The 25,737-nt window shown below is 38.7% G+C and overlaps 1 protein-coding gene across 1 annotated transcript in view; it reads left to right on the top strand.

Moving 5' to 3' along the window:
* RYR2 (ryanodine receptor 2) overlaps window positions 1–25,737 on the top strand; it is a 753,483-nt gene that overhangs the window by 335,995 nt on the left and 391,751 nt on the right. The window contains exons 11-12 of the mRNA XM_042960054.1: window positions 13,047–13,121; window positions 19,737–19,893. Coding sequence (XP_042815988.1) covers window positions 13,047–13,121; window positions 19,737–19,893 — 232 coding nt within the window. The remainder of the gene's footprint in view (window positions 1–13,046; window positions 13,122–19,736; window positions 19,894–25,737) is intronic.

The raw sequence follows: 25,737 nt of genomic DNA, 5'->3' as shown, positions 1-25,737 counted from the left end.
CAAAATACAAGGAGACCAGAGAACTGAGTTTAGCATTTGGAGCAACCTCATCTCTCCAGGGGGTTTCAGTGGCTGAGGAGCTGGGAAGAAGAGCAGGGCTGTGGGAAGAATCAGAGTAGAGGAGGATGAAAGCCCCAAGACCCTCCCCCCACCCCCGTCCCCCCCACCGAGGAGAGGCACTTTCAGAGGTATAGGTATAGCTTCCAGAGCTGTGCCCTTGAAGGTGAACCAGAAATAGACCAGCCCTCACAAGTATTTAAGACTCAGCCTCAAATAACGTTAGTTGCTATTTGGATTAAGATGATGTGAGATTGCTGGTAACCCTAGATCATTTTACCTGCCAGAAGCAAAAAAAGTACATCTTTTGGGAGAAAGTAACACATAGAACTCAAATGACCTCTATAATTTTACATAACGTCTGATAGTGAAAATTAAACTAGCTCTTTTGCCTCAACCCCAGCTAGTAGACTACAGTGAATTTCTGGTACTGACTACTCAGAGTTAGCAGGTCATACAAGTTAAGAGCTTAGTTCTCTACAAAACTACCCTTATCTCAGACTCTAGACACAAATTGGGGGTGGTATCCTCACATCACCTGTGCTTCTAACCAACCGGCTACAAATTTGAGGGTTCCCCTCAGCCAACTCCTTTAGATTCAGGAAATCAAGAAAATGCTATAATTATTATTGCACGATTTTTTTTTTTTTTTTTTACAATACCCGGGATCCGTTGTCTCATCCCCTCTGAAGAAGGAAGAAGTGGACACAGAATAAAATGAGCAGCAGGCAAATGTTTATTCGCGTCTGAAATCAGTTTAAAGTAAGAACAGTAGGAAAGCTCTTTACGTGGAGTGGGGAGGGGGGGGCATTCAAAAGTGAATGCTCGTGACTGCAGGCAAAGGTCTTTGTTTAATAAGGTTCTGGTTAGTCCCTTCCATTCCCCTTTGTTCCTTCTGAGGTTCTACCCTTATTGGCTAGGTACTTCCAAATGCCTAGTCATTCCCTTTTGATTGGCTCATTTCCATTGTATGAGGGGTGGTCTATGGCCATACCGTTCCTTGTGGGTCATATGTTTTATGAGGGACTGCTTATTTTTAATTAGGTCTCTTGTCAAATTCTTGAGGGAAACCTGAGAGGGGTGGGTGGTGTCTATTGCATTTTTAGGAGGACCCTTACACCCGAGGGGGTTTGCTGTGGTCACGCTCCCAGCATTGTTCTAAAATATGTGTTTTTCCCCCAGGGATGTCAGGTCCTAACCTTTCCCTCTCTGACTATTTTACCTGTCTCTCCCTATCATATTATGATGCCAGTCCTATTGTAAGGCATACACATCATACCAGCCAGCTAAAGGGATGCGTAAGGTGAGGTCTGGGAGGGCCTGATTGCACAGCTGCTCTGCCCTTTCTCTGTGGGTCAGCATGTCTAAAATTGATGTGTCCGCTGTCCAGGAATCTCCACTAGGCTTTGGTTCCAAAGTGTTTTTATCAGGGTTTTATTATGTAGCAATGATTGATTAAATATTCGATGGCATGATTGAATTCAGTCTCCAGCACCTGTCACTCCCCACAGGGGTCAGGCTGGATTCATCCTCCAGCTCCTCGTCCTCTCATTGGTCTTTCCAGCATGGCCAACCCCCACAGCGAAGCTATCGAGGGGCTGCTATGAGTGCACTTGGTAGCCTACATGGAGTTGTAATCCGAGGGGCTCATGAATAACAAAGCCACTTCTGTCACTTGGGAAATTCCAGGGGTTTAGGGTCTCTCTCCTAGGAACAGGGACATAGGTCAGCCAAATTCTTTGTTATATACAACACAGGTGTATAAGATGGGAGTTGACCAAGGTGCGAGAGCAAACACACACTGTAGAAAAAGGCACACTGTAGAAAAAGGCACACATAGATAATAGAATGATCACAAATAGAATTTAAACTATTTACAGGGCACCTGGGTGGCTCCGTTGGTTAAGTGTCCGACTTTGGCTAAGGTCATGATCTCACTGTTCGTGAATTCAAGCCTTGCGTCAGGCTCTGTGCTGGCGGCTCAGACCCTGGAGCCTGCTTCAGATTCTGTCTTCCTCTCTCTCTGCCCCTCTTCCACTTACACTCTGCCTCTCTCTTTCAAAAATAAAATAAACATTAAATATTTTAAAAAATGAAATAAAATATTTATGATTATTATGACCTAAGAATTAAAAGAGAAGATGAAGAAATTTGGTAGAGAACTGAAAACTATAAAAAGGGATCCTTTAGGCATTCTAAAAATGAAAGTTAAAATAACTGATATTAGGCACTCATAGATGGATTTAACATCAGCTTAGAAGTAGCTGAAAAGAGAATTAGTGAATTGGAAATCAGGTCAGAAGAATTCAGACTGAAACACTGATGGCTAAAAGACTAGGAAATATATAAGAGAATAAGAAATAGATAGGAAATAAAGAATGTTCTCTCATACATGTAATTGGAGTCCCAAAATAAAAGGGCATAAAAGGGAAGGGCAACAGGAGAAGGTGAGAGGGAGACAGAGGAAGAATAAGAGAGCTTACAAATACACAAATACACAGTGCACAGGCAATATTTAATACAACTTGCTTAAGGATTCTCCACAACTGATTAGGTATATTAAGCCACGATTTTTTTAATATATATTTTAAAAGTTTATTTTATTTTGAGAGAGAGAGAGGCGGAGAGAGGGGGGAGAGGAAGACTCTCAAACAGGCTCTATACTGTCAGTGCAGAGGCTGATGTTGGGCTCAAACTCTAGTACCATGAGATCATGACTTGAGCTGAAACCAAGAGTTAGCCGCTCAACTGGCTAAGCCACCCAGCCTCCCCTCAGCCACAGGTTTAAGAAGGACTGTGAACCCTGAGTAAGACAGATAAAAAGTAAAAATACTTAGGCCGACAAAAGTAAAACTGCTGGAAAGTAAACACAAATTGAAAAACTTTTTAAAAATGTAGAAAAAAGGTATAGTACCTTTAAAGTGACAACAGTAAGATGTACAGCTCACTTCGTATAAGAAACATTCAGAGACATTGGATAGAAACGTAAAAGTGCTGAAAGAAAATGACTACCAGCCTGACAACCATTTTATCTAGTAAAATGGTGATTTTTTTTTTAAAAAGACTGAGCGAAGGGAATTCGTCTTCCCTTCGTGGGAAGACGTGGCCTATTCGTCCACAGTCAAGGACATATTATTAAATGGTGTTCTTCAAGTAGAAGAAAATTACCTCAGAAATAATTTTGGAGATACAGAAAGGGAGAAAAAAAAGAGCAGAAGGAAGGCAAATATGAGGAAAACTTATAAAGACCATCAGTTAAGCAAAATGTTGATGATGCCAGCTGTATATAAATCTTGGATTTAAAAACTATAGTGAACAAAATTCACTGTAATAGTAGCACACAAGTCAGGAGAACAAATGGAACTAAATGGCAATTCTCGTGTTGTCTGGGAAGTAGTAAAATTAGTCATTAAATAATTAAAAAAATTTTTTTTCACATTTTATTTATTTTTGAGAGAAATAGAGACAGAGCGCAAATGGGGGAGGGGCAGAGAGAGAGGGAGACACAGAATCCAAAGCAGGCTCTAGGCTCCGTGCTGTCAGCACAGACCCCGATGCCGGGCTCGAACCCACGAACTGTGACATCATGACCTGAGCCGAAGTCAGTTGCTTAACCGACTGAGCCACCCAGGCGCCCCATAATTAAATAATTTTTAATAAGCAAGAACACATATTGTAATCTTTATAGTAATCACTGAAAACCTAGTAAAAGAATGTAAAATATTAAAGGGAAGCCAGAATGACAATAATGAAAAAATATTTAATTCAAAAGAAAGGAGGAAAGTTTTGAAGGAGAGGACCAACAGAAGATTGAATTCTGAGGTGGCCCCTAAGATTCCTGCCCTCCTGCTGTACACACTCTGTAATATCCCCTCCTTTTTTGTGTGTGTGGTGGGACTATGAATATGGTGGACTTTACTCACGTGGTGAGGTTACATTGTATAAAAACCTGGAAAATGTGTTGCAAATATATTTTCTCAATGGGCTGACCTTGACTTAATCAAAGGGTGGATTTTCCTCGGTGGGCCTGACCTAATCAGGTGAGTCTTTAATGGAAGGGACTGAGCCCTGTTGAAGTCAGCGATTAAAAGTGTGAAAAAAAAAAAAAAATTCTCCTGCCAGCCTTGAACAAGTAAGCTGAGATATCGTGAGAGGGTTGATGGAGGGGGCCATGTGCCCAGGGTCTAAGGGCAGCCTTTAGTTGTTGAAAGAGGTCCCCACTTGAGACCTGGCAAGAAAATGGACCTTGGTCCTACAGCTGCGAGTAACGACTTCTACCAACCAACCACCAGGGAGCTTACCCTGAGGGGCGCCTGGCTGGCTTAGTTGGAGGAGCATGCAACTCTTGATCTCGGGGTTGTGAGTTTGAGCCCCACATTGGACATAGAGATTACTAAAAGAAATAAAATAAAATCTTATGAGAGAGAGAGAGAGAGAGAGAGAGAGAATATACCCTGAGCTGCAGGCAAGAATACAGCTCCAGCCGACATTTTCGTTTCAGCCTATGAGGCCCTGAGCTGGAAACCCAGCTATGCTTCCCCCAGACTTCCAGCCTGCAGACCACGGGATTGATAAATGCATATTGTTTTCAACTAGTAAGTCCGTGGTCAGTTGTTACACAATAATAGAAAACAGAGAATTCCTGAATGATATCATTTTAGGAACGAGGATCACGAAAGAAAAGAAAGACAAGCAGATATTGAAAATAATTATTCTTTTTGTAATTCGGATATAAGACGGCTGTATTGCTCATACTTCGCTGATCAAACTCAAGTGTTTGGGGATGAGTCATGTGCTCTGAAACCCTGAATTTATCTGTAATTACCTTGTGAAGAAGAAGAATCACTCACAATGTAGATGTTAGTTCCAGAGTTAGTAATGTGACTGAGGATTGGGGCACCCGGGTGGCTCAGTCTGTTAAGCATCCGACTTCGGCTCAGGTCATGATCTTGCAGTTTGTGAGTTCGAGCCCCGCATGGGGCTCTGTGCTGACAGCTCAGAGCCTGGAGCCTGCTTCGGATTCTGTGTCTCCCTCTCTCACTGCCCCTCCCTCCCTCACGTACTGTCTTTCAAAAACAAGCAAGTGGTAACAAAAGTTAAATGAAAAAGAAATGTGATCCAAGATAGTTTGGATTTTCTCTCAATTCCTTATTTTGTTGTTTAATTTTATGTGTCAACTTGACCGGGCCACCGAGTGCACAGATTATTTGGTCACACATTATTCTGGGTGTTTCTGTGAGGGTTTTTGGGGATGAGTTTAATATTTTTTTTTAATTTTTTTTAACGTTTATTTATTTTTGAGACAGAGAGACAGAGCATGAACAGGGGAGGGTCAGAGAGAGGGAGACACAATCTGAAACAGGCTCCAGGCTCTGAGCTGTCAGCACAGAGCCCGACGTGGGGCTTGAACTCACGGACCGTGAGATCGTGACCTGAGCTGAGGTCGGCTGCTTAACCGACTGAGCCACCCAGGCGCCCCAAGTTTAATATTTAAGTCGATAGACTGAGTGAAGCAGAAAACTGAAATATCAGGTCTTCTTGGGCCTTGAACCTGGCACTCTTTGGAATGGAACTATGCAGTTGGCTCTCCTCATTCTCAGCCCTTTGGACATGGACTAGAACTTATACCATACAGCTCTCCGGGGTCTCCAGCTACCAACTGTAGATCTCGGGGCTTGGCAGCTCGAGCCAACTCCTCATATAAAAATTCTTTCTATATAATTAGATATTTATAATATTCTATTTATTTTCATACTAATGGTTACTATATCACATTTATTTATTATGCATGTGTTATATATAAGCATAATATATATAAAAATAAGCCCTATGTATATATTAGGAGTTATCCATATCCTATTGGTTCTCTTTCTCTGAAGAACCCTAATACAGTGATGAAAATCTCCAGACCTCAGATTTCATCTAGCTGGCTCTCTCGGAGGTTAAAATTGCCAGTAATGTGGGCAGATTCTTTTAGATCAGGCTTTGTAAACTATGGTGTGTGGGTCAAATCCAGCCCACTGCTGGAGTGCCCAGGTGACTCAGTTGGTTGAGAGTCCGACTCTTGATTTCAGCTCAGGTCATGATCTCATGGTTCGTGAGTTTGAGCCCCACATTGGGCTCTGCACTGACAGTGCAGAGCCTACTTGGGAGTCTCTCTCTGTTCCTCCCCTGCTCTTTCTCTCAAAATAAATAAAACTGGAAAAAGAAAATCCAGCCCCTTGCCTGTTCTTCTAAATAAAATTTTATTGGAACATAGACATGTACATCTTTTGACATATTACCCATACTGCTTTCAGAGTTAAGTAATATGAAAGAAACCTTAAGACGCATTTACCCCCAAGTATTTACAGTCTAGCCCTTTACAGAAAAGTTTGCCAGACCCTGTTCTAGAATTCCTTTTGATGGTGGAAGTGAAAGTGTTGATGGGCTGTCCCCCAGCAGTCCTGGAAATCCTGTGTGGAGAGCCAAAGTTAGGATGCCAGAGTGGGTGCCTTCAGAAGTAGATCTTTGCGGGGCGCCTGGGGGGCTCAGTCAGCTAAGCGTCCGACTCTTGACTCGGCTCAGGTCATGATCTCAAAGTTCGTGGGTTTGAGCCCCACATTGGACTCTGTGCCCATAGCACGGAGCCTGCTTGGGGTTCTCTCTCTCCCTCTCTCTCTCTCTCTCTCTCTGCCTCTCCTCTACTCACTCTCTCTGTTTCTCAAAATAAAAAAAAAGAAGTAGGTTTTTGCAAGAGGGAGAAGGTAGCTAGGGCAAAAAAAAGTATCTCTTTGATCTGTGTAATGTATATTTGATTTTCAGAGCTTGACTTTTCTATAGGATCCTACAGCCGATGCCAAAAAAAGTCCTACGGAGTTGTTTGTGAATTTCTTTGCTTCTTATCTTGTTCTGAGCAGTTTCATAACTTAGGACTTATCATACCTTTGCATATAAACAAGTATACGGTCCTACGGCAGTTCAATTCAACAAGCAATATTGAGTCTTTAACACCATATTTAGAAACAGTAAACACAGCGCCATATTCCTCGTCTTCCTGCAAACCTCCAGAGCTATATTTGCCGTGCAAAGTCTCCTCCATGATGCGTAGGTGGGTTCTGTCTTTCATTCCTTTCTCACCAACCCAGTGACCATTAGCTTCGTTTTGCATGTGAAGACATGAGGCACGGAGAAGTTCAGTGACTTGGCATCCTCACGCAAGTTCACACAAAGAAGAGACGTCTTCAGAAAGTTAGTTACAGTCCAGCCTGAGAGTGATTTGTCAACTTCTCGGGGCCTTGTCATAGACGTGAGCCAGTGACTGTGATGTCACCGAGTGAAGACGCTCCGGGACAGCGCTCACAGAGAGAAAAAGTAGTTTCCTTGTAGGGTGAAGGCTTCTCTTTACCGCGTAGAATCTTTTACTGATCGTGTTTTACGATTCTATGCTAAAGTCCACTGATTGGAATTGGGTATCTTATAAAATCCTTATAAATAAATGCCAATATATGCCAAACTGTTACACAGTGCAGAGCTTGGAGGGGCTGTGCTTTTATTACCGTGCTAATGCTCGTTTTTTTCTGGGCCTCGGATGGACCCATCCTGGCTGTCAAAGTGCGTGCGTTCTACTGAGAAAGAAATGGTCCAACAGTTGAGATTAGACTTACATTGTATTTTATCGCTGAAAACACAAAAATAGCTGACTACTTTTATTTCAGTGACACTATGATAATACTGATGAAAAGTGGAATTGATGACACAATAGGGAAAGTTTGTACTTATTACAAGAATAACCTTACAGGGCCTCTCCAGGCAGTTTTATGTGATCAACCTGAAATATGAGCTCCTTAATGAAGCGTGTTATACTGGGAGATAATGTGTTATGTAGGCATAGCTTGCAGTCTGCAGCCTGGAATTTTTCAGAGTATTGTCAAATAAGGCACACACTGTCGGTTATTAGGTGCACATTTTTTTTTAATGTTTATTTATTTTTGAAAGAGAGAGAGAGGGAGAGAGAGAGACAGAGCATGAGCAGGGGAGGGGCAGAGAGAGAGAGGGAGACACAGAATCCAAAGCAGGCTCCAGGCTCTGAACTGTCCACACAGAGCCTGATGCACGGCTCGAACCCACAAACTGTGAGATCGTGACCTGAGCTGAAGTCAGACACTTAACTAATTGACTGAGCCACCCAGACGCCCCTGTTAGGTGCACTAAAAATTCATAGTCAGTGAAATTACAGTGACTTTGAAGTTTTTTTTAAGACTTTTTAAAATGTTTTATTTATTTTTGAGAGGGGGAGAGAGATAGAAAGAATACAAGCAGGGGAGGGGCAGAGAGAGAGGGAGACAGAATCCACAAAGCGAGCTCCAGGCTCTGAGCTATCAGCAGAGAGCCTGACGCAGGGCTTGAACCTGTGAACCACAAGATCATGACCTGAGCCGAAGTTGGACGCTTAACCGACTGAGCCACCCAGGCACCCTGAGTGACTTGGAGTTTTACTGATTCATGAGGTGGAAGATTCTTTGAAAAAAAAAAAAAAAATTCTGTTACAAGGGATACCAATGGCCAGTTATCTTAACACATGTTTTTCTTATCAGCTGTAACATTGTTTTGGTTCATTGCAAAGATAGTCTTTCAGTGAGCAGAGAGTTGCACAAGCACTTTGTTGTTTCATATCCTCATGACCTTCCCTTGCATTTTCATGTCATTGATGCTGTTTGCATTGAAATCTCATATGATGCTGACTGAGCCCATAGGTGCTGTTGCTATAGGTCTGTTTGCTTTCTTAGAGAATCTTTCTCTTTTCTTAGTCTTCCTGTTGACAAAAACACTTGCTATGAAGATGATCATTTAGTTGTATGAGTTTAAATATGGTCTCTAATACCATTTGGTAAACTTGTGGATCTTTAAACTTGATACTTGAGACATATTGCAGGGAAAAGGGATGATCGCTTCATAGAACAGGTGGATTTCTCCAAGTGGACCAGTTTTTAAATAAGTTTACATGTCCTTAGTGTCATTTATGATGGACTGAGATCCTTACTACATTTAGGATTTTGATATTGTAAGGTTACTTTTCGGTCTGAAATAGCCAATGCCTACTTGATATGACAACCAGTGGCATTCAGCACTTGGCATGTATTTATATGGCAGACTCTGTATAGAAGCAAAGATTTCCCCAGTTGTCATTGAAGAATTGCAGGTCATTGAATTTTCTACACTTGCTGATGAATCATTTAAAAAAAATAGAGAGAAATAATGAAAGGCAAGAAGTCCCTTCAGGAGACAAATATCCAGAAAGGAGGTTCCAACTTTCCTTTTGACTTTACATTTGTGTTTTAAATGTTAATTTCCCCCCAAATTAAAATATCATTAGATTTCTACTTATACAAATAATAAAAGATCCTTGTTAAATTCAGTTAATAAAGGAAAATTGATGAGAGTAAAACATTTGAAGGATAATTCTTCCTATACCTTGTTATATATAATATATACAACTGTACATAAACATTACTTAATACTGTTTTTATCTTAGAGTACATTTTAGTTTCAAGCTTAGTTCCTACATAACTTTTATTATGTGATTAACATTACTGTCTTGGTGTTCATTATTCAAGAACTTTCTCCATGTTCATATAGATAATACCTCTGCATAGATACACATATACATACATACACGCAATAGATTTATTATGATTTACTGTTGTACAGAAATTTATATCATTTGCATTCTTGCATTTTACTTATCTTAATAATACATCATAGAATCCCTTCTTTATTTTCTGTTGGTTTATTTTGTTCACTACTTAATTTCTTCAGACAACTCAAGGTTTTTTTTTTTTTTTTTTTTTGTCATTACTTCTTTAATAATCAAGGGATTTCAGGCCTAAATTTTTCAAAGTTTACCTGTGAATCATAGATTTGTTCTGAAGTACTCTTGTCCTCATTACATCCTAGATAAGGTCTAATTTCTATTTCCTCTCTGACCCATGAATTATTTATAAGAGTTACTGAGTTTTCCAAGTTGTTAGATTTTAAAAATCTTTTTAGTATTTATTTCCAATTTTTGTTGGTTATAATTAGAAAATAGGATGAGTACATGGCTTTACTTTTAAAAAAATCTGATAAAGGTTTTTTTTTTATGGCCAAGTACAAGATCTTTATTAAAGGTCATGATTGAGTTAAAAATCTGTGTATCTATATACATATATATACACATTACATCTATATTTTATTATTTGTTATTTTTAAGTATATATCCAGAGATGCTGATTTAATTTGAGAATTGTCTGTGCGTTGGAGTTTGTAAAGCTTTTCAGATTATTCTAGTATACAACCGAGGCCAAGAATCACTGCCCTAATAAAATAATGGTTCTAGCCCAGTGATTCTCAGAATGTGGACCAGTTGCATCAATGTCACCTGGGAACTTATTAGAAATACAAATTCTTCTCCTTACCATAGATCTACTAAATCGGGAACTTGGGGGTAGCAACAGATTGGGTCCAGCAATCTGTATTTTAAAAAGCCTGCAATGTAATTCTAATACTACAGATTGAGAGCCACTAATCTAAACCAGTAGCTTGACAGTGGGGATGGTTTTGTCCCCCAGAAGACATTTTGGTAATATCTTGGGAATATTTTTGGTTGTTACAACTGGGGAGGGGGAGTAGAAGAGACAAGTACTATTGGCATTTGGTTGGTAGGGTCCAGGAATCAGTGAACATCCTAAGTGCACTGGACAGCCACCCACAGCAAAGAATTAGCTGGCCCAAAATGTCAATAGTGCTGCTGTGTAGAAACTGATCTGGACCATGATTTCCACACTTTAGCTTCTGATTACCACCAGTTGGAGAACTTTTAAAAATCCTGACTCCAGGGGCGCCTGGGTGACTCAGTCAATCATCTGACTCTTGATCTTGATTCATGTCACGATCTCACAGTCTGTGAGTTTGAGCCCCATATCAGGCTCTGCACTTACAGTGCGGAGCCTGCTTGGAATTCCTGTCTCTCCTTCTCTCTCCCCCTCCCCAGCTACTGCGCGCGCTCTCTCTCTCTCGCTCTCTCTCTCTCTCTTGCTCTCTCTCTCTCTCTCTCTCTGTCAAAATAAAAATAAACTTAAAAAAAAATCCGGACTCCAGATTTGGTTTAATTGGTCATTGGTGAGGGCATAGCATCACGTTTTAAAAAGCTATCCACATAATTGTATCTGCAGCCATGATTGAAAATCACTGCTATGGCACTGTTTGTAGGTATACCTAAAACTCTTATAATAGATGGATCAAGGTGATTCTAAACCTACTGATCAATTTTAATATTAAAAAGGTAGACCAAGTAGTCATTATTACCACCTGATGTGATGTATTAGGAAGTATAAAACACTAGACCTAGAAATCCAACTACCATTTTAGAAGTACATGTTAACACTATGAGCATGTCATCAGAAAAATCCAGAATGTAGAAACTCCAAGACAAATGGTACAGATTTTTGTCAAGAGATAATGCCAACAAGGAAAAAAGAAGAAGGGAAAACTGTGAGTAATAGAAATTTAAGATATTTAACCAATTTGTGCATCTTGTTTGTATCTTGATTTGAAAGAGCAACAGAAAAACAAAACATTTTTGAGAAAATGGAAAATATGAACAGAAGGGATATTTCATAAAAGCAGATTTTACATAGGAGTGTGTGTGTGTGTGTGTGTGTGTGTCTGTATATCTACATATCTATATCTACATATGTATGTATGTATTTTTGGGGGGGAGTTGTATGTGAATGGGTTACTAGAGGTTATAGGTAAAACAAGGCTGGCCCTGTGTTGATTGTTGTTGACACTGTGTGCTGGGCATATTGAGATTTAGCATAATACTCTCTCTACTTTTGTGTCTATTTGAAAATTTCCACAATAAAAACAATGAGAAGGAATATCTCAGTAAGTGAGAAGAAAAGTAGGTGAGAATGGTGTTAGAAAAACTGTCAAGATAGTAGGTATTTCTCCAGTGTAAAAAACCATCAATAGTCCATTGGATTTTGGACCACGGATATCATATGATGGCCTTAGCAAATGTGTTTCAATGGAGAGGTGGATCAGGAAGCAAGTGGAGGCACAGAGATCTGACAGGAGGTGATCCATGAGGCAGATATGGGGCAAGCAGGCGAGGAGAATATGGTCAGTGGTCTTATTATGTTTGAGACAGGACAGGGTTGTGTGTGTTTGAATGATTGCAAAGATTCAGTAGACAGAGAGGGTGAGTCTCAGGGAAGAAACAAGGAGCACGTATAAGCATTGGTTTCCTTAAAACCATCTCAACAGGTTGGCACAGAGCTCAAGTTGGATAACATATGTAAATTACCTAGCATTACTTCTGTCATAATTATCGTTATGAGAGCTTTGGAATTTGGGTGTGTGTGATGTGCATTCAAAGATAATTCTCTCCTTGTGTGTGAGACTTTTTTGGTTGATGTTTATATTTTCGGTGATACTTTTCTATCTTTAGTAATTTTGCAGATTGTTATAATATAACATTAAAATTAATGTGTTCTTATATTTCTTTACAGTGTTTGATGTACCTAGAACAGAATATAAACTGCAAATAATTATATGCATGTGTTGAAATAATAAGATATTAAACTACACATAAACTCATAGCTGAGTACTTTAATGGACCTAAGTTAAATAAGTAAGGTGAATGTATTCACTGGAGAGGGGGAGAGAGAGAGAGTGAGAGAGGAGGAGAGGTGGGCTGGGGAGAGGGAGGGGGAATAAATGGGAGTAGAGGGAGAAAATGATGTGAGAATATGTTTAAGTTAAATGTTTATTCAGGGCAAACTTAAATTGATCACTTACTGTTACTTTTGTTATTTTTATTTCCAGCTGTATTGTCTCGTGCCAGAAAGTATGACCTTATCCAAAGGCTTTCCCTTGGCTTTTTCTCTTGTAATTGCCTTGAGAAAATAGAGTCCCAAGAATGACACTCGTTGAAACTGGGCTTTTTTTTTTCTTTTTTTAACCAGAACTGTTCACTATGAAGGCGGTGCTGTATCTGTCCATGCACGTTCCCTGTGGAGACTAGAGACACTAAGAGTTGCGTAAGTAGAAGCCGTAAATACAGCCGAGTGCTCCAAGTGTACAAAATCCTGTGGACCTGTGCTTTTATGGAAAATACTCATGCTAACTACAGTAAACAAGCAAATGAAACACTGAGGAAGTGGTGGAGAGTTTCTACTCTTTCCCTTCTGCCTACCTTTCTTTGGCTTTTTTTGGCCTAAATTCACCAGGCAGTACACAATAATTCTATATAGTCTGCTCTTGTCTTTAGCCTTATTTGTTTTGGTGACATCATGTCATCTTGGTCTGTGAATCTCCTGGCAGAAGGTGCTCCTAGGAGAGGGTGACATAAGATTTGGAAACAGGACAGATGGTTTGCGAGCCTGTTACACATTTCAGGTCTGATGGACTCTGGATTTAACCTTCTAAAGGCATATGTAAAACAGGAAACTTGAACGAGAGTACAGGAGTCTTACTGTCAGTCACTGCCTTTATTTACAGACATCTTGATAGCTGAGTGAGAAATTTGGACTGTAATACAAAGTCACTGTGTATTTGTTTTTTATGGAAACAAATATACACATATATATATACACACACACATATGTATATAGGTATATATTCTAGACCTATATATATATACCTATATATATAGGTAGGTATATCTTCTTTTTTTCCCTTTCTGGTGACTTCAAAAAGTTGTTCAGAGATTGACTTATAGTTCCTTTATATAAATTCAATATTGATTATAAAGGTGTCATTTTGAACTATTTTAAATAGAATATTAGATCTTTTTTTTTTTTAATGATTGGAAGGTTCAGTCCTTTGCCTAAAAAGTGCTAAGTTTTCATGTATCTTTTTCCCTATTTTATTATACTTTTGGAAATTATTGATTTAAGATTATAGCTTCCATGGAGGGGTATAGGGAACTGTCTTGGTATAGAGTAACTACCTTTGAAGACCTAATATTTTGAGATTAATGCTTATCTAATGATGATTAAGATAGTTTAGTAGTCTTGAAGTGCCTGGGTGGCTCAGGTGGTTATGCCTCTGACTCTTGGTTTCAGCTTAGGTCATGATCTCACGGCTCATGAGTTCGAGCCCTGCATCAGGCTCCATGCTTGGCAGTACAGAGACTGCTTGGGATTCTCTCTCTTTTCCTCTCTCTCTGCCCCTTTATGTACGCTCTCACTCTCTCTTAAACTTAATAAATAAACTTTAATAATAATAACAAAAGATAGTTTGGTGATCTTTAGTTGTTTTTTCTTATATATCCTATACATTAATTTTGAAAAAATTTGAAAATGTATCCTTGAACATTGTAAGTTTTGACATAGACAGTTTCTACTGTCAGTTTAAATAGATGTGTAGAATATAACTTATAATGTGTTATAAGTAGTGACGTCTTAAAACAAAATGAGCATACCATTTTTTTAAAGTGTCTTATTGATTACAAATACTGATGTGATTTAATACCCATCTTTGTTTATTGAAAACACTTGAACATAGTCTTTATTAACAGTAAAAATTATTTAAAAAATTATTAAATCATTATTTTTGTTACTCTGTCATGGCCATTTTTTTTTATCCCAGTCATCTTTTTTTTATGATTGAAAGACTTTTTTTTTTTAACTCATGCTATCATACACCTATGCAACAAAAATATGTATGTAAATTAAGTTGATTTTTTATATTTCTTTTCTTTAAATGTTTATTTATTTTGAGAGAGAGAGAGTATGCAAGCAGGGGAGGGGAGGGGAGGGGAGGGGAGGGGGGAGAGAGAGAGAGAGAGAGAGAGAGAGAATCCCAAGCAGACTCCTGATGTGGGGCTCGAACCCATGAACCATGAGATCATGACCTGAGCCGAAACCAAGAGTCAGATGCTTAACCGACTGAGCCACCCAGGTGCCCCTTATTTTTTACATTTCTTATGATAGTAAGTCTATAACTTCAAAAAGTTCTTCTATATTAACCTCATTAATTATTAATTAACTGAGGATATGTTTCTTCCAAATAAATACCTACTTGATGAAATCCACGTGAATATTAAAGCTTTTGGTAAATATTGAAATTCAATGTAAAATTTTATTCGAAATGCATCTCTTAATGAGATGGAAAAAGGAGTGTCATCCTCATAAAACAAAGGGAGAGAGACTGAGCTTTCATGTGCTTTATAGATTTTTCAGAGAATTTAGGGAAAGAGATTTTAAATATGTGTATGTATTTCCTTTCCTTTGTGTTTTATAAAAATGCAGCTTAATTAGAGAAGTGAAATAGTCGATAGAAATGAAGCTTAGAGAGGTGGCATTGCCATTGGAAAACAGATTCCAGATGGGTTTTCAAATTCATAGATATTCGTACCCTTCGTGATTGTGTGCTTAAAGAAATGGAATTTTTTTTTTTTTTTTTTGAGCAAACGAGGCCCTAAATCTGTCTCATTTTATAGATTAAACAAAACAGAAAACAAAAGGAAGGATGTGAATTCCTGAAAACCAGACAGGGCTTCCTTTTTATATTGTCAGCCTTGTAATTGATGAACTGTAATTACATAATTCCAGATCGTTCTGGACATCTGGTCTGGATTCTGTGTCTCTACTGTTGCCGAATGTTTGAAGTTTGAAATGGGAAGCATGGGCTTTGTTTTAACTTTGAATTCGGATGACTGATAATATAGCAAGAGCCTGGTCTTGTGGTCAGCCAGAGGTGAAAGGGGGCGCTTCCGAGCCTCAGGTATGCGGCTGTGCGGATTGTTTCACAGTCTAAATGGCAACAAGGGGAGCCTCACACCAGAAGGCAGAGCAAGTAGCTTTTCAACCACTTGAAAGATGGGGGGCGCCTGGGTGGCTCAGTCGGTTAAGCGGCCGACTTCAGCTCAGGTCAAGATCTCGCGGTCCATGAGTTCGAGCCCCGCGTAGGGCTCTGGGTTGATGGCTCAGAGCCTGGAGCCTGCTTCCAGTTCTGTGTCTCCCTCTCTCTCTGCCCCTCCCCCGTTCATGCTCTGTCTCTCTCTGTCTCAAAAATAAAACGTTAAAAAACAAATTAAAAAAAAAAAAAGATGGAAGAGAGATGTTTTTTTGTACCGTGTGACCCTCGATTTATACCATGTCATCCTCTTGTACGGTAGGAAAGCAGGTTCACTTGTAATGAATGTAATTATGTTAAAGTGTTTCTTCAGGTTCTGTTGAATTTTTGAACTACTTTGACTTCACTGTTAATGTGACTGCATTTAGTTTCCGTGTCTTATTGTGTACCTTGGCCATGCAAATACTCATTTTTTCTTTATACTTAGGAAATGAGAGTCAACGATTCTCCTTATGCATATAATGGAATTTTACACCCAAAAGTCAATATTTATGTTACAATATTTGGGGTGTTCTTTTTTTTCCTAGAAGAAGGTCTCCAACTATGTATTTGTTGCAATTTATACAGCCTAGTACTTAGATATTTTGTATCACATACTCAGTAATGTTGTCATAAGTTTTTCAGTAGCATGAACATTTTAATAAGGTAAGTTTTAGTTTTGGGAGTTAAATAAGATGGAACACACTTTGCTGTATTTTACCCCAACGTGAAGTTGTAGGAACATTTAAGTACGATATGTGCTGGTTTCTGTAGTGGGAATGATCACTGCAATGAAAAATATGCCTTATGTGTCCTTCACATTCAGCTTTCTTGTATGTCACAAAAACCCCACAAAAATCAAAGATGGATGTGTCATGAGGAATGACCAAATACTCCCCATTCCTTTGAAGTCATTTCAGGTAAATGTAGATAAGACATAGGGAACAGGTTTCTGCTATGTTACCATAGGAAATCGCTTTAATGTTACTATTCCTATTTTCAGTTTTTACTACATATTGTCTTGCCCCCTTGATTCTCCTAGGCTTTTCCTCTTTTCTTCTGGGCCACGGGCATTGCAGGCCAGCTAATTTGAGTGGCTTTAAGCTAAAGAAAATGTGCTTCGACTTTACAGTTTTGCCAGTGATTGTCCCAATTCATTCCATCCCTGACATAATCCTCTTGGTGACTTGAAAGGAGTGCTTGTAAATATGTGTCCTAATCAGTAGATTCGCACATAATCTCCAGAATACCTTCTAGAAGTTCTGTTGCAAAGTATTACTTTGTCAAAATTTGGGACTATTTTGAAAATGAATTTTTATGGTAATTAAGATGAGTCATTGCTTAGAAAAGCATTCAGATGCTTCTTCAAATAATGGAAATGAATATTAAAAATAATTGTGCTTTCCAAAGCATCTGCCAAGGATATACTTAATTTTATAAGAAGGGAATGAACAGAGCTGGTTTATTTACCAGACTAGAAATGATTTAATATTCTGTTGTTGGTAACCGAACTTTAATTGCATTTAAAAAAATGTTTATTTTTGAGAGTCAGAACATGAGAGGGGGAGGGGCAGAGAGAGAGAGAGAGGGAGACACAGAATCTGAAGCAGGCTCCAGGGTCCAGAGCCCAACGCAGGGCTTAAACTCACAGCTGTGAGATGGTGACCTGAGCGGAAGTTGGACACTTAACCGACTGAGCCACCCAGGTGCCCCTAATTTCATTTTTAACAATACTGTGTTATTAGTAAGATTTATTGGTACATGGTTATTAATTTAGTCGGGGGATTGTCCAAATTCTCTTTATAAACAAATCCGTGTAATAATGACCTTATCACAATATCTTTTTTTTATTATGTTTTATTTTTATTATTTTTTTTAAGTTTTTTTTTTTTTAATGTTTTTATTTATTTTTGAGACAGAGAGAGACAGAGCATGAATGGGGAGGGACAGAGAGAGAGGGAGACACAGAATCGGAAGCAGGCTCCAGGCTCTGAGCCATCAGCCCAGAGCCCTACGCGGGGCTCGAACTCATGGACCGCGAGATCTTGACCTGAGCTGAAGTCGGTCGCTTAACCGACTGAGCCACCCAGGCGCCCCAACCTTATCACAATATCTTTCTACTGTTAGTTTTCCCTGTCAATATTTGAAGCCAAAAATCTAGTTTAGAAAACCAGCATAAAATTGACTTAGAGTTTACTAAGATTGGCAAATTTGAAAAAAGTATTCTCAATTTGTAGAATAGGAAAAAAACATAATTTTTGGTGACCTTTGTAATGACCCTATGTTAAAGTAAGCTTATTGATTAATTCAATCATATAGAAATCCTTCATTTCTATAATTTTTATCTTTTCGATTTAATACATAGTGATAAAAAGCTTCCAGTGTAATTGTCTTTATAAATCATTATCTCTGTTTCGTTTTCTTTTTTCCATTGACATGGGAAGCTTCATGACAGACATTTTATGTATGTATGTATTTTAATGTTTTTATTTATTTTATTTTTGAAAGAGAGAGAGAGTACCAGCAGGGTAGGGGCAGAGAGAGAGGGGGAAACAGAATCCGAAGCAGGTTCTGGGCTCTGAGCTGTCAGCACGGAACCCAACATGGGGCTCAAACTCATGAACCGCAAGATCATGATCCGAGCCGAAGTCGGACGGTCAACCAACTGAGCCACACAAGCGCCCCACAAACATTCTTTTTAGAGTTACATTTTTTTCTCTTTATAAAGTACATGACGGTATCCCCTTTATGTTTTTTGCCTTAAGTTCTAATTTGTTTAATAGCAACTTTACCATCACTATCTCCTTTTGAATTTATATGCATGGTAATTGCTGTCATTCATTTACTTTTAGTTCTTTAAAACATTATTTGATTGTCAGCATACTTCTTGTCAATGATAAGAGACTGTCTTTCCTTGCACATCACCATATTAACTGAACGTCTTGCATATCAGAGCCTTGTTTCCCTACCTTACTTTCGTGAGTCCAAGGTTCAGATACACATGACTCAGCTGACACAGCACTGTGCAAAACAAGGATGGTCTGCATCTTGAGTTTTCTTTTCGACCCTGTCTGAAAGTTATTTCGAAAAGCGGGTTTAATGATCATAACTTTGCTTTTTACCTTTTTTTCTGCAACCTTAGTTTGCATGTTCCGATTATTGTGTTTTACTTTTTTCTCTCTTGACCTTTTTAGAAATCTTTTCTTGGTTTGTCCTTTTTGCTGATGAGTTTTTAATGATATAACTGTTTCACATTATTAAAATTCAGTGCCTAGGAATAGGTTTCTTTTTTCAAGTATGTACTTTGTATATATGAGCTCCAATTAATCAGACTTAAGCATTGACTAAATTACCACTGTTTTTCAAGTCTGTGCGAATCCAACAAAAGTTTTATTTTTCCAACAAAAGTTTTTGAGCTAGTGAATCTAAAGTATTATTTAAACTTAAAATTTCTATCCTAAATTCTGTATCTGTGACTCACGATTAGATGTTAACTTAGAACATAAGTCCTTAGTCATCTTTGCGTAGAGTAGTATGTAGTGTGGATGGTGTTCTATTTACTTAAAGGTGAAGTCCTAGAGTTAAATTTCACTCCTATTTACTTTTAGGTATGTAACATTGACTGTTAGTTAATCATTCTGTTTAACCATTTTGTTATTTGTGTAATGAAATTAATACCACCAACGTCCTAAGGGTTTTGAGAACATTAGGCAATATATTCAAAGCAAATTTCAATGTCCGACACATACGTTTTAATTGCTTTTTCTCCTGTGATTGTGGATGCCGTTGGATCAAGTCTTAACTGTGTTTGTCAGGTGGAGTGGAAGCCACATAAGATGGGGCCAGCCCTTCCGACTACGCCATGTCACAACAGGAAAGTACTTGAGTCTCATGGAAGACAAAAACCTTCTACTCATGGACAAAGAAAAGGCTGATGTAAAGTCAACAGCATTTACCTTCCGATCTTCCAAGGTAAGAGAAAATGTAATTTCGGGCTACGTGTCAGTATATTCCCATCACATTTCTTTCAATGTTAGAAATGCAAACAAAGAAATGATGTAAGAACATTTTACACGTCTTTCTAAATTTCCAGTTCCTCTTCTATCCATTCCTTTCAGTAAAACTCTGCTCATGTGTCTCACCTGGTTTATAGTTCTTTGGTTGTTTACATAAAACGCATTCATCGGGCTTGTTTGTTTTCTTAGACTTAGGCACAGTTAGCACAAACCTCGTGCTGTTGTCATATAACAATATGACGGTAAAACACATCAAAACTTTTTCCTCAAAGACACATTTGTTTTCACGTCTGCTCTTCTATGCGGATCTTTCTTCTTATGTCTTTTGAATCATTTGTAGGAACAAGACGTCCTAGAAAACTCTTTAGATCTCTAATGAGAATCCCTTTGAACCAGATGATGAGTAAAATAGAAAAAAAATACACGTGCATCAAAGTCAAGGTGGAATGCTGGTGCTCCAGCACAACTGGGCCCCTCAGTACCTCATGGCTGGTCCCCGACTGATCAGCCCCACAATGCAGTGGATTCCCAGTCATGGTTCAGCAAACGAGCAAATGTCCTGAACAGTGAGGAGTCTCAGGAATGGTTGAAAAATCACATGTTCAATTGACCAATGCCGAGCACCTATTGTATTCATTTTTATCATATATTTCTGTCCTTCAGTGAATGAAGGATGAAACTCGAGCATAATGGTAGGAATGGGGCTGATTACTGGTTAGTTTTGTTGCAGAGATGTAGAACCTGATGCCCCTGTTGTAGCTAATGGTTAAGTTTGGGTGAGTCCAGAAGTAACCGAGAGAAGACCGTAGCCTGGGTACCCGTCCGTAGTGCCACTCTGTTAGTTCTTCTGCTCTGCAACATACTGAGTGGTGGAAGATACACTGGACTCTTGACTTCCTCAGAGATCTCTGGGAGAGACAGCAGTGTAGATAGCTATTCCCTGTGGTGAAAAATAGACAAAACTGCTAAACCTGAATGGACAGTCTCAGACCGGACCCGCGTCTGTGTATTTGTTGTATGGGCCCCACAAAGGGCTCTGAAAGCTGTGTCTTGTGGACCTCTGGTGGACAGTTGTTCCTTGTCTCCGTAGTTGGGAAGCACAGTGGATCTCATTGTGAATGAGCTTGGTGTTGAGGGGCTTCTTCCTCAAGCCTACCTCAGCAGAAGAGGGGGAGGGTGCTGGTTTAGCCACTGATCGCACCACAGTCAGAAAAAGACAAAAAATCAGCTCACTAAAGAGGGATCAGTTATCTGATGGTAGAAGCTCTTTTTTTAAGTAAAAAAAGATGGTACCAGGGGCGCCCGGGTGGCTCAGTCGGTTATGCGTCCGACTTCGGCTCAGGTCACGATCTCACAGTCTGTGAGTTCGAGCCCCGCGTCGGGCTCTGGGCTGATGGCTCAGAGCCTGGAGCCTGCTTCTGATTCTGTGTCTCCCTCTCTCTCTGCCCCTCCCCCATTCATGCTCTGTCTCAAAAATAAATAAAAACGTTTAAAAAAAATTAAAAAAAAAAAAGATGGTACCTATTACAATGACATACAGCTTTATTGCAGAAAATGAGAAAAACTAAAGGGAACACATGACATGCTAGCAAAATCTAATTTAGCAAAATAAAATCCCAGAGAAGTAGAATAACCTGAGCAGTCATATCGCAGTGAAAGACACTGGAAAAGTTTTCCACACTGTAGCATTTGCAAAGCAAAAATCGAACAAAAATTAGGGGCAAAAGAGAAAAAGTGAAAAAGAGGCGCGCTGATTGCCTCCCATAACACATAAGGGCAAAGAATATTTTTTTTAATTGAAAAATCAGGGAATGGAAGTATAAGATATTTAAAAGGGAAAAGGCAAACACTGAAGTATAATGAAATTTACTAAAATAAGGTGGTGGAAAAGAGGGAATTTGGTGAAAAAAAAAAAAAGAGGAAAATACTACCATTCTTATTGTGCACAGACCAGTCCAGTAGAAAGAGGACAAGGCAGGGGCGGGGCGCTTGGATGGCTCAGTTGGTTAGGCATCCAGCTTCAGATCAAGTCATGATTTCACGGTTCATGAGTTGGAGCCCCACATTAGGCTCTCTGCTGACAGCAGAGAGCCTGCTCTGGATCCTCTGTCCCCTTGTCTTTCTCTGCCTCTCCCCAGCATCGCACACACACTCTCTCTCTCTGAAAAATGAATAGACATTTAAAAAAATTAAAAAAAGAAAGAGGACAAGGCAAAAAGGATAGGCTCTGCATAGCCACAGAAACCCACAGTCAACAAAGACCATAGGCCATGTAGCAAACAATTAGAAAACAAATAAATGTAAAAACAGAAAATCTAAAATGTTGACAGGTGGAGACTCAGTGTATTTGCCTTATCATTACATAAAAATGGGCTAAAATTACAATTTAAAACAATTTCATATTGGATCATGAAGTATAAATAATACTGACATAATGAGACACTTCTAGAACAATTTTATCTGGAAAGTTTGTAAATTACAAGATGGTTAATTGAATACCAAGAAAATACAAACCAGAACAAAGCAGGATGTCTGATTTAATATCAGATGAGGAGAAATTCAGGCATTGAAAGCGTTGAGTGAAAAAAAGAAGGATACTTCCTAGTATCAAAGAGCAGAATTCACTGAAGATGTAAACAGTTACCAAATCTTTATACCGAATAAAATGACATAGTATTAATATTCAGTAAGCAAAACCTATAGGAGATACAAGAAGGAATAAAGAGAAAAACCACTGGTAGGATACATGAAGTCTGTAATTTAATTGTTTTTAGTGGGGGGATTGTTTTACTGAAATAAAATAAAACCTGTGCAGGTAAGTTTCATCATTCTTTGTTATGGCAAAAGCTTGGAAAAGACTCAGATATTCAACAAATATAGTTGATAGGTAAGTGGTATTAGCTATTAGAATATACAGATCTGGAAAAATATCCATCATAATATTGTTGAGTTAAAATAAAAAGCAAATCATAATGTAACTTAAAAAAATTATTTATTTATTTATTTTTTTTTACTTAAAGAAATCCTTGGGGTGCCTGAGTGGCTCACTTGTTTAGGCATCCGACTTCGGCTCAGGTCATGATCTCGCGGTTCATGAGTTCGAGCCCCGTGTTGGGCTCTGTGCTGACAGCTCAGAGCCTAGATTCTGCTTTGGATTCTGTGGCTGTCTCTCTCCCTGCCCCTCTCCTGCTCACTTTCTGTCTTCCCTCTCCTTCAAAAATAAATAAACATTAAAAAAATGAAAAAGTAATTAAAATCTATGATGAAAATTGTTGTGCATTTACATGATAAAGAAGCATTGAATTTACAACCAACTAAAACAGAATAAAAAGTCTTTAATTATAGATGAAATTATTTTTAAAATAAAGTATTTTTTATATTGTCAAGATTTTAGAGAAAATAGTGTAAATTGATTCTCTCATCCCTGTGTTCATTTCTACATTTGAACATGGCCCCTGGTCTTTGAAATAAAGACACTTAAAGGTGTATATATGATGGAATACTAACCTCAAATAAGGCTGCCATTGAGATTAACGATTATGGATCAAGTGGCAGAAATAGAACGAACAAAACATTTTCGGGATGTAGTTTTTATTATGTCATTTTTACTTGGAATTTTTTATTCTTAGTTCAAAAAATTTTTAAGATGTTTTCAAACCTGCACACTTCTGCAATGAAAATAAGTATAACAGCTAATAACTTATTATATGCCAAGTAGTGTACTAAGCACCTTAAGTGAATTATCTTGTTTAATCCTAGATCAAGCCTATGAAGCTTAGATACTTTTTTCATTTTAATTTTTTTTTTAATTTTTTTTTTTTAACGTTTATTTATTTTTGAGGCAGAGAGAGACAGAGCCTGAACAGGGGAGGGTCAGAGAGAGAGGGAGACACAGAATCCGAAACGGGCTCCGGGCTCTGAGCTGTCAGCACAGAGCCCGATGCGGGGCTCGAACTCACAGACCGTGAGATCATGACCTGAGCCGAAGTCGGCCGCTCAACCGACTGAGCCACCCAGGCGCCCCCATTTTAATTTTTTAATTAATGTCTTATTTAGAGAGAGAGAGAGCAAGAGCAGGGGAGAGGGGGTAGGGGAAGAGGGGCAGGGGGAAAGATAGAGAGCATCTCTCTTGGGGGAGTTAATCCCACGACCCTGAGATCACAACCTGAGCTGAAATCAAGAACCCGATGCACAATCAACTGAGCCACCCAGGAACCCCATTATTTTTAATCTTCATTATGCAGATGGGAAACAGTGGCTTGGGTGAGTTGTGTGACAGCTTCAGATTTTGGATGCAAATACTAAAACTAATAAGAAAATTAAAGATGTAATAATAATAATAATAATAATAATAATAATGGCAGGTAGAAAATATATCTTGCTCACTTGGAATAGTCTGACTATTATGGTTGTTTAGGGATTGATTAAATATCTAAAATATAAAAACAAAGTGGAGAATTTTTTTTCTTATCAAAATAGTTATGCCAAGTTATGGAGATGGATTTTGTATCTAATCAGGATTAAATTCAAAATAAACTTTTTCAGTTACCTTTTTTCAACAATGTTTGATAGCATAATAGAAAATAATGCCAACTATAATTTTACAGAAAATAGAGAAATTCAGTAATAGTTTTTACGCTGATTCTTTCTAGTGGCAATCTGCACAAGAATGAGCTCACTGAAACCTTTGGGGTTAAGATAAGGTGTAGCAGTCAAAGTTCAACCAGATAAGCGGAGCCAGCGTTGAGACATGTGTATATTAAGGGATTTTTATTATGTGGATTTGCTTTATGAGGTTGTGAGGGCTGGCCAAGTAAGCCTAGAGTCCGTAACGCAAGTGGCTGGAAAGAAAGATCATGATTGGGATGGAACGCCATGGGCCCTAGCTGCTTAGGGAAAGCCTAAGCCTTCTTTAAAGGGTTCACCTGATTAACTGTTACTCACCCATAGTATTTGTTCACAGTCAATTCAATACAGACTTTAATTACATCTGCAAGATCGTCTCACCTTTGCCATAGAACATAATCTAATCACAAGTGCTATCCCATCATACACACTGGCCCAGCCCACCCTCAAGGGGTGGGGTTTATCCAAGATATTAGAGGACTTCTAAGGCACTGTGACCTTGTTTGCCGCGAGGGAAACCCCTCAAAGATCCTTCCAGCACAAGAAATGTTTTAAGGCCTTTCTCTCTACAAACACACCCACCAGTGTATCTTCGTGAGATTTCTAAACAAACACCAGGGACAAAGAAAGCTATGTATTTTTTATACACCTGCCTTGGATGGACCGAGCTTGGCCTGGCATATCGGTTCCAGTAATTTCTCTGACCCCGTTACATTTTTCGATTCACATTTTTCAGTGACCAACCCTTTTATGTTTAAGTATGGCACCATATAAAAGCAAAAGGGTATATATATATTTTGACGTTGAGCTTTTAGTTTTCCTAACTTTAACGATTATTTGTTTAAGGGAGAACTGGCTGTTACAAAAACAAACACACCATCCTCTAAGGATAAAGGCCTTTTTTTATTTTCCTTCCTATCAGCCACTTGGTAGAATAATTTGGATGGATTTAGGGATGGTGTAATTGGAAGAATCTCACTGAACTACCTGGTTCATATAATGAGAACATAATCCTGCATGACTAGCTTAAATTTCTTAATGGGCCTCATTTGGTATATGTAATGCCTGTATATCACTTCGTATGGACAGTTGATCACAAATAGTTTTGGCTTTACTAGTCGGTTTCATATGCCCAATGCCAAAATGTCACTTAATATTTTTCACGCTGATCTTT

This window comes from Panthera tigris, chromosome D2 (genome assembly GCF_018350195.1).
Source record: "Panthera tigris isolate Pti1 chromosome D2, P.tigris_Pti1_mat1.1, whole genome shotgun sequence".
Lineage (NCBI taxonomy): Eukaryota > Metazoa > Chordata > Mammalia > Carnivora > Felidae > Panthera > Panthera tigris.
This window is presented reverse-complemented; position numbering and strand designations above follow the sequence as displayed.